Below are 9,536 nucleotides of genomic sequence, written 5' to 3' on the forward strand. Positions count from 1 at the left end.
TTATAGCAATCAAAGATTCTAAAAGACTTGTGATAGAAAATGCCATCCACTTCCAGAGAAAGAACTATGGAATCTGAGTGCAGATCAAAGCAGATTTTTTTATCTTTTTAAATTTGTTTTTTGCTCTTTCTTGTAATCCACCCCCCCATTCCAATTCTTCTTTCACAGCATAACTAATATGGAAATATGTGTAACATGATTGTACATGTATTATCTATATCAGATTACTTGCTATCATGAGAGGGAGGAGAGTGGGAAGGAGAAAACTTTACAAAAATGAATGCTGAAAATTATCTTTAAATACGATTGAAGAAATAAATTAAAATTTTTTTTAAAAGAGCTCGTGTGCTAGAAAAAGAAAAACTAGCCCTCAGGTATCCATGTCAGACCTTTATTTATCTGCCTCCTTCCATCACCCCTCAGGAGGGCATCCTTCACCAGTTCTAGGCATCCTTCTGTCCTGTAGCCAGTTACATAGTTCTTCACATACAGCCACACATAAGAATTCTGTTCATTCTATGAAGGCAGGGCTGTTGCTACTGATTTATAATTTTTGAGGATAAATGTAGATTGCTCCTCTGTGAGAAGGGTCTTGTGTGTCCCCATAAATCCAGGGGCCCTTCTTCCTAGTGCTTTTGTTTCTCTGTCTCCTCAGCTTCAAGTTCTATTTACTGTCATGTTGCTACTCATTTTGTTTTTCTTCTTGAGCTTCTCTTCATCCTGCCTGGGATTATGCATCTCTCCTGACAAGCCAGAAATGATCTGCTAATGTTCCTCAAGACACTTCACCTCCAACAGTTAGAAGACCATTATTAAACCAGAATACATACTTAGTTGGTTGTTGTCCCTCTTTCCTGGAGAGGACCAAAATAACATTTCTATGTCACAGTCAAGGTAGAGTGTGACTTATTAGACTAATACAAGCTTGGAAGGCTCTTCCACAGGTTGGGCACAAATAGTTCTTGTGAACATTTGCAGTGGAAATGGTTCTAAATTTGTGCCTCTCGTGTTTCTTTTGAACTATTGCAACTCTGCTTTGTTCATAGAGCCAAGCACTTCTGAATTAGGTTGAGGTCCCAACAAAACCCCAAGAGAGCTATCTGGAAGACCTTGGTCTTAGGGTTAGAAATGGAACCCAGAGTGATGTTCAACCTTGAAGGACTTGCTCATTCCATCAGTGCAACAATCGGGAACAATTTTGGGCTGTCTGCAAAGGAGAGTGCCATCTGTATCCAGATAAGGAGCTGTGGAGTTTGAACAAAGTGCAAGGACTATTCCCTTTAACTTAGGAAAAAAAAAAAACAGATAGCTTATTGTCTGATCTTGTTACCTCTTAGACTTCTCTTCTCTTTAAGGATATGATTTCTCTCTCATCACACCCAATTTGGAACAAGGTACAACATGGAAACAAAGTAAAGACTGACAGAGTGCTTTCTGTGGAGGGGGGGAAGCAAGATTGGGGGAAAAATGTAAAACTCAAATAATATCTTTAATAAAAATAAATTTAAAAAAAAGAAATGGAACCCAGGGGCAGCCAGGTGGCATAGTGGATGGAGCACTGGTCCTGGAGTCAGGAGTACCTGGGTTCAAATCCAGCCTCAGAGACTTAATAATTATCTAGCTGTGTGGCCTTGGGCAAGCCACTTAACCCGTTTGCCCTGCAAAAATAAAGAATGAAATGGAGCCCAGACTCCAAACCAGATTTCAGGAAGTTCAGGAAAAATTTGCAAGATATCTTCTCACCCAGAATGAGAAAGCCAGGTTCACACAATTTTATATAGTTGTTGAGTACAATTATAAGTCATTAACCAAGGCAATATGATGCTTTCTCTCTTTTTACTGGAGGCTTGCTTTCTTCAGTAAAGAGTATAAAATTTCCAAATGTAGCTTATTATTCTTCCATTTTACCAGCCATGTGACAACTGTGTCAGGTATCACCTGCTATTTTTAAACCTCATGGCAAAAGCCCAAATATCCACACCTAGTTGTTAAACAGCCACATCTCTGTTCTCAGCCATTGGGATCCGAAAGAGAACCCAAACTGGGAAATTATAATCACAATAGAATGGTGTACATCCTAGAAAAATTGTAGAATTCTTCCAACAGTGACTCAGAGCCTACTTGCTACAGATTTTGTAGTCTTCTAGCCTGGCTATGGCTTACAGTGACTGACCCCTGAGGCAACTTTGTGATTCTATTAAGAACAACTTTATAGAATGGCTTAAAAGTTGATTGGAGGGGTGACGCAGTGGATAAAGCACCGGCCCTGGAGTCAGGAGTACCTGGGTTCAAATCCAGACACTTAATAATTACCTAGCTGTGTGGCCTTGGGCAAGCCACTTAAACCCCATTTGCCTTGCAAAAAAAAAAAAAAAAACAACAACCTAAAAGTTGATTGGAAACTCAATATTGGTTTTTACTTTATCCCTTCAATTACCACTCTGCTTGAAAATCATTCTGCTGGTGTGTCAGGAAATTTCATTTACCCGTTATGGCCTGATTTTCTTATTCATCCCTGGTGCCCAAGGATGATCTTTGCAAGTAATTATGCACTGCTATGAAGTGGTATTGGAAAGGGACAGCTAGGTGGCTCAGTGGATAAAGAACTGACCTCAGGAAGGTCTGAGTTCAAATTCTACCTCAGATGTTTAATAATTACTTAGCTGTGTAACCTTATGCAAGTCATTTAACCCTATTTCCTTGCAAAAGAAAGAGAGAGGAAAGAAAGAAAGAAAGAAAGAAAGAAAGAAAGAAAGAAAGAAAGAAAGAAAGAAAGAAAGAAAGAAAGAAAGAAAGAAAGAAAGAAAGAAAGAAAGAAAGAAGGAAAGAAAGAAAGAAAGAAAGAAAGAAAGAAAGAAGGAAGGAAAGAAGGAAAGAAAGAAAGAAATGGTATGGGAGAGAAATGCTCTGAAGAATTTGTGTCTGTTAAAGCATCTGTGTCATGAAAGCTGATAAACTTAATTTAATCCAACATCCATGAAGTGCTTACTGTATTCTAAGCATTGAGGATTCACAAACAAAAAGTTTCTGCCCTCAATGAGCTTATATTCTACCTACATTTGTTAGTATATATGAAATAATTACAAAGTACTTAAGGGAAATTTAGAGGAAGGCATAAGGAACTTAGGACCAGGAAAGGAACATAAGCAGAGCTTTGGAAAAACCCAAGGAGTCACTTAGATCACTTATCATTATCCTCTATTAAAGGAACCTGGGGAAACTGAGATATTTGGTCCTTCCATTGATAATGAGATAAAAGATAGTTCATTCTATCAATCTAACTGGGTAATTACAGCAAAGTAGCGACCATTTCTAGAGAAGGAAGACTGAAAGGAACTCTAGGTCATTTTAGGTATTGAGAGAATATTTTCTTTCTGGTTAATGAATCAAACAAGCAGTGTCTTTATTAAATGCCTACTCTAGATAATGAGGATACAAGTACAAAGCATTGAAAAATCCCTGCTCACCGGAAGCTTATGTGGGAGGTAACAAGTATATCTAAAATGGTTATTGTTCTTTGTTCTCAAAGAGGATCAAAATGATATCATTGCATCCTACTATGGTGGATCAGATGAATATAAGCTCAGAAGACTCTACCACAAGTCAGGCACAAGTAGTCCATTGATCATTTAGAGTGGAGATGTCTCTAAATTTGCGCATCTCATGTTTCTTTTGAGTTACTGCAATTTTGCTTTATTCATAGAGCACAGCAGTTTCTTTCATGCTGGCATGCCATACTGGGTGGTCCTGTGCCAGTATCTCCCACATCAAGCAGTCAAATCCAATTTAGAATTGATTACATTTAAAATGTAGATTTTCGCAAATTAAAGCATGATCAATATTAGAAGGGGTGTGGAAAGTCTAGGACACTAATACATTGTTGGTGGAGCTGTGAATTCATCCAACCTTTCTAGAGAGCAATTTGGAATTATACCCAAAGGCAATAAAAATGTGCATACCCTTTGATCCAGCAATACCATATACTGGGTCTATACCCTGAAGAGTATATGAGAAGAGATTATGAACAAGGGTAAAACCATCACTTGTACAAAAATTTGTGGTGACAGAGAATTGAAAATTGAGTGAATGTCCTTCAACTGGGGAATGACTTAACAAACTGTGGTCTATGTATGTCATGGAACACTATTGTTCTATTAGAAACCAGGAGGGACAGGAATTCAGGGAAGTCTGGAGGGATTTGCATGAACTGATGCTGAGTGAGATGAGCAGAACCAGAAAAACACTGTACACCCTAACAGCAACATGGGGGTGATGACCAACCTTGATGGACTTGCTCATTCCATCAGTACAACAATCAGGGACAATTTTGGCCTGTCTGCAAAGGAGAGTGCCATCTGTATCCAGAGAAAGAATTGTGGAAAGACTATATCTCTTATACTTTATTATGATTTCTCTCTCATCACATTCAACTGAGATCAATGTATACCATGGAAACAATGTGAAGACTAATAGAATGCCTTCTGGGAGCGGGGGAGGGAAGCAAGACTAAGGGGATTGTAAAACTCAAAATAAATAAAATCTTTCTTAAAAAAATAAATAGAATGTAGATTTTTTTGCAAGGCAATGGTGTTAAGTGACTTGCCCAAGGTCACACAGCAGGGTATTAAGAGTCTGAGGCCAGATTTGAACTCAGCTGACTCCAGGGCCAGTGCTCTATTCACTGTTCCTCCTAGCTGCCCAAATATAGATAATTTTAAAAGAAAAATATAAAGCGAATAAATATAAATGCATGCAGAGTAATTTAGGAGGTAGAGTGCTAGCAGTTGAGGTTGTGTGATGTGGTGGTGAGGAAAGACTTCATGTAGGAGATGGGGCCTAATCTATCTTAAAGGGAAAGATGGACTCTGTGAGGTGGGGATAAAGAAGCAGTGAATTCTAGGCAGAGGGAATGGTCAGTGCAAATGCAAAGAGCTGAGAATTGGAGTATCATAGAGAAAAGAGAGGAGGGGCAAGGGGCAGTTTGACTGGCTCACAGGGTGTAGAAGTCACTGGAGTCATATTGTATAGGACTTAAAACCATCTTATATTTGAGCTTATATTTTATCTTAGCTGCAAGACAAAGCCATGGGAGTTAGTAAATCACATGGTCAGAACTATGCTTAAGGAAAATTATTTGATCAACATTATGAAGAATGGGCTGTAATAGTGGAAACCTGAGGCAGTCTGGTGAAAGCTGTAGTACTTCCCTTACAATTCTCCATATAACTGGGATGGAAGTGGATGCTGTTCTGACAGGAAGATGCAGAGTGGTTGGTTGGCTTCAGGGGTCAATAACATCCTTCCATTCTATTGGTGCCTCTAGGATATTGTGCAGAGAACTTGGCTTCATCCATCTTTTACAGATGCTTCCTCCCCTCTCAAAGTCCAGCAGGTTTTCATTGAATCAAGGTTTCTATAATGAATTGACTTTGAACAAAATAGGCATAAAAGGTATATTATCCAAAAATAGAAACCAGCACTGTGACTACAAGTTTGGGCTATGGGTGGAGTGGACTGTCAAGCCAGAGACCTAAGATGTTTTTCTAGGTCAAAGGGACCTGCTTCTGTTGAACTTGTTTTCTGGGCTCTAGTCCGCCCCATCTTCATTAACACTGAATGGATATAAAAATATCCAAAGTGATTTGGTGGACTTTAGATATCTATAACACTTTTTCTGAAGAATTCACAGGTAAAAAAATGACAATAACAATAATAACATTGTTATAGTGCTTTAAGACTTATCATGCGCTACATATATTATCTCAGTTGATCTTTACAACAATCCTCAAAGGGAGGATTGTTCTCATCCTCATTTTACACATTAAGAAACAGAGGCAAACAAATGTCAAGTGACTTGCCTAGAGTCACACAGCTAGTAAATGTCTGAGGTTGAATTTGAGCATAGATTTTCCTTACTTCAAATCCAGTTCTCTCATCCACAACACTACAAGGTTTTTATTCTGTTTCATATAGTTTTAGGACCATTATTTCAGATTTCTTGGAGCACAGGAGTTGGAACAAATGTTTTCACTAAGAATCCTCCAAACAAACAGCCATGGTAGTCTTTTTTTTTCTGGTTCACACAACTAGGTCTAAGTATAGATTTGAACTCAGGTCCTCCTGACTCCAGAGTCAGTGCTCTATCCACTGTGCTACTTAGCTGCCCCTGGCATAATCTTTAGAGGGCTATCCACATAGTTAAGAAGACCTGGGTTCAAATTCTGATTCTTAGGATGCATACTGACCATGTGACCCTGGTTCCCAGTACAGAAATGGTTATCTACTTTAATTTCCCTACATTGATGATATTGGATTCAGACTCTTCCCATCCCCATCCTAATAAATTATTTAGAGAGAACCTAAAAGAAATGTATATATTTTTTCTCTTCTATTTTTTCATTTATAAATTTTCTTCCCCCCCCAGCAAGAAATACAATACCTATTTTATATCTATATGAAGTCACATAAAACATATTTCCACATTAGCCATGTTGTGGGAGGAAAGTAAGAAAAATAAGAATGGAAAAAATATATACATCAATCTGCAGTCAAAGTTGATCACTTATCTCTCTGGAGATGGATAATATTTTTCATCATGAGTCCTTTGGAATTGTTGGCATGGATTATTTATTGATTAGAGTAACTGAGTCTTTCACAGTTGATCATCATAATATTGCTGTCACTGTGAACAATTCTCCTGGTTCTACTCACTTCACTTTGCATCAGTTAATATAAGTCTTCCCAGGTTTTTCTGAAATCATCCCCTTTGTTATTTCTTTCAGCAGAACATATCCCATTACAACAAAAGAAACTACATCTTAAAGAAATTGAGTCATCTTGTATCAAGAAGAAATGGGAACAACGATGGAGTGAAATTCAGCAGTAAGGTTTGTCCTTGAAAAAAATGTCCCTCAGTCTTTTTCTTCTGAATTTACATCTGCTTGGCCAAGTCAAGTCAAGACCTGTTAAGGGTATAGTATGATCCAGGCATGGCATGAAGTGCTGGGGACACAAAGAAAGGCAAAAATATAGTCCCCATTTTTTTCAGTGGGATAGTTTATATGTAAAAGACCAAGTAAATGCAAGTTGCAGTCATCAGAGACAGAAGTATTCTGAGAAAGGAAGGCGTCAGCAGGTGGGGGAGGGGGCAGGAAAGTCTTGGAGTTAGTGAGATCAGAGTTGAATATTGAAGGAAACCAAGGGAACTTAGAGATAGAAGTGAGGGGCAGACAATCCAAGTTGGCAGATTGTAGAGTGTGTGGATGAGAGTAAACTGGAAGGAGTTTGGTATGGAAGAAAAGGAATAGACTATAAAGATTTTTCATGCCAAGCAAAGAAATTCATCTGGAAGTAATAGGGAACCACTGGAGATCACTGAGGAATGGGGAGACATCATCAGATCTATTCTTTAGAAAAATGAACTTGGCAACTGAATGAAGGATGGATTGGAGTCGGGAGAGAATTGAGTCGTGGAGATGAGTTAGAACATTTGACCATAGTCCCTGGTGAGAGGTGATGAGGGCCAGAAGTAGGCTGTGTATAAGAGAAAGGAACACATTCAAGAGAACACATTGTGAAGATAAAAATTACAAAATTTTGGCAATGGAATGGATATATGGGCTAAATAAATAAGGAGTTTATAATGACACCAATTTGAGCTTGGGCAACTGGTTGATGGTATTGTCCTTGACAGTAATAAGATAGTTGGGAAGAAGAGAGGATTTCAGAAGAAAGGGAGGGGTAAAGACTTGAATATTATTTTAGGCATTGTTGAATTTGAGATTCCAACTTGAGATTGTCAAAAAGATAGGAAAGAGAATAGGGATAGATCTATGGATCTGGGAGACAACAATGACTTCTATATGTCCTCTGCCCTTCAGTTGGTGTTATAGTATAGACCCCCACCAGATTAGGTCTAGAAATAGAAACTTTAGAAGCCCAGTTCCTGACTTGAATGAGTCACCCAAAGCTGATGCCCCATGTGAGATCTGTAACTACCTTTTCTTCTCCAGAAGAAGAATGAAAGAAAGTTAAATTACTTTAGAGTGATAGGAACATGACTTGGTAGAATCAAACTTATTTCATGGAGGTAAGGAAGAAGGTCTAATTAATCTCCCTAACTGGGAATCTTTACAATAAAGAAAATACCCTTGAAATCAGCAAGATCCAGACCTTTTGGGGATTTCTGAAGGTTCACTTGTAATCCAAATTAAGCAACATGGTGCATTGCAAAAGATTCTGCAATAATCCCTGCTTTGATGATCCCTGTAACAGGGTATTTAATTTCTTTGAGCCTCAGTTTCCTCCTCTATAAAATGAGGGATTGGACTAGATAACTTCTGGGGTACCTTCTAGTTCTAAATCTATAAGCCAAAGCAGATAGAGTGGCCAACCTCCCAACAAAAGGAATCTCCTGTGTTTAGCTCAAGAAGATTTACTAAGCATCAAACCAAACCAACCAGAATGTGTCACACTACACATAAGATGATATGCAGAATGCTTCAGATGTGATCCCTCCACTCCAATAATGGATATTTTAGTTGGACAGAACCCATTCTGAAATGGAAGAACCAATCAAGAGAGGCTTCCTCCATATTCAGTTATTTTTCAGTTCACTATCCATCCTCAGAATGCTTTCTCTTTTAGACTCCTACCACTCATTCACTACCTGTTACTGCAAATTGGCAATGAGGCAAGGCCAAGGGGTGGTGTTCTTTCCCCGTGGATTTTTGTTTTCCTAATCACTGCCAGCACTGAAGTTATACAGGATGAGTAAGAGGCTCTTCCGCTTTGCTTGGGGCCACTTTCCTCTTGATCACTCTCTGTCTTTCTTTGCCGACCTGACCTAAATATGGCACTAGGTAGAGAAGACTGCCTGGCTTTGGTGTTGTCCAGACTTGGATCCCAGATCAGGGGAAGGCGGCGGAATGTGTAAGTCTGACATTCTCGGAGGAGGGGGATTAGGAAGGATTCCAAAGCGTTTCAGACAGAGAACCAGGGCAGAGGCAAATGAGCATTATTCACTTTCAGTTTAGTTTTTTAATAGAAATGGTAACAGTTCTCCTTAAAACTGGATGTCCAAGAGTTAAAAAAGGAATAAAATCAGATCTAGTGATGATTATAGCCCAGACAGCCTTTTCCAAAGGAAAGTGTGCCTATTTCCATCCTTCTAAAAATCAGAAATTTTCATGATAGGTTCAAAGATTGCAGCATGGCAACAGTGTTGATTATAATATCTCCAATTTCAAGGCTCCCTGTTCTGATTGTGTGGATGGAGTTGATTTCAGATTTGAGCCCCTTTATTGTGAAAATATCTGATCTCTTGTCACCTTCCAGACTATTGGACATTTTTCTTTTAGAATGGCCCACACCCATAATGTTATGCATTCTTTTGGCAAGGTACTAGAGGGAAACATCCTCGCTCAGGCACTAGACTACTGTCTTTTAAATTATTTGCCCCTGGATCGTGCTATTTGAGTTTTCTGATTGTGATAAACATTCTGGAATACAAAGGCTTGGATTTTTATTGGATATAT

The 9,536-nt window shown here is 38.7% G+C and overlaps 1 protein-coding gene across 5 annotated transcripts in view; it reads left to right on the forward strand.

Moving 5' to 3' along the window:
• SHROOM3 (shroom family member 3) overlaps positions 1 to 9,536 on the forward strand; it is a 247,547-nt gene that overhangs the window by 71,088 nt on the left and 166,923 nt on the right. For 2 of the 5 annotated variants that reach the window (XM_074228540.1, XM_074228542.1), the window contains exon 2: positions 6,783 to 8,931. In XM_074228540.1, the coding sequence (XP_074084641.1) occupies positions 8,852 to 8,931 (80 nt within the window). In that variant the 5' untranslated portion in view covers positions 6,783 to 8,851. Of the gene's footprint in view, positions 1 to 6,751; positions 8,932 to 9,536 lie in introns of those variants that run through there. The other 3 variants (XM_074228541.1, XM_074228543.1, XM_074228544.1) reach the window with 2 other exon arrangements.

This window comes from Macrotis lagotis, chromosome 3 (assembly GCF_037893015.1).
Source record: "Macrotis lagotis isolate mMagLag1 chromosome 3, bilby.v1.9.chrom.fasta, whole genome shotgun sequence".
In the NCBI taxonomy this organism is placed as follows: domain Eukaryota; kingdom Metazoa; phylum Chordata; class Mammalia; order Peramelemorphia; family Peramelidae; genus Macrotis; species Macrotis lagotis.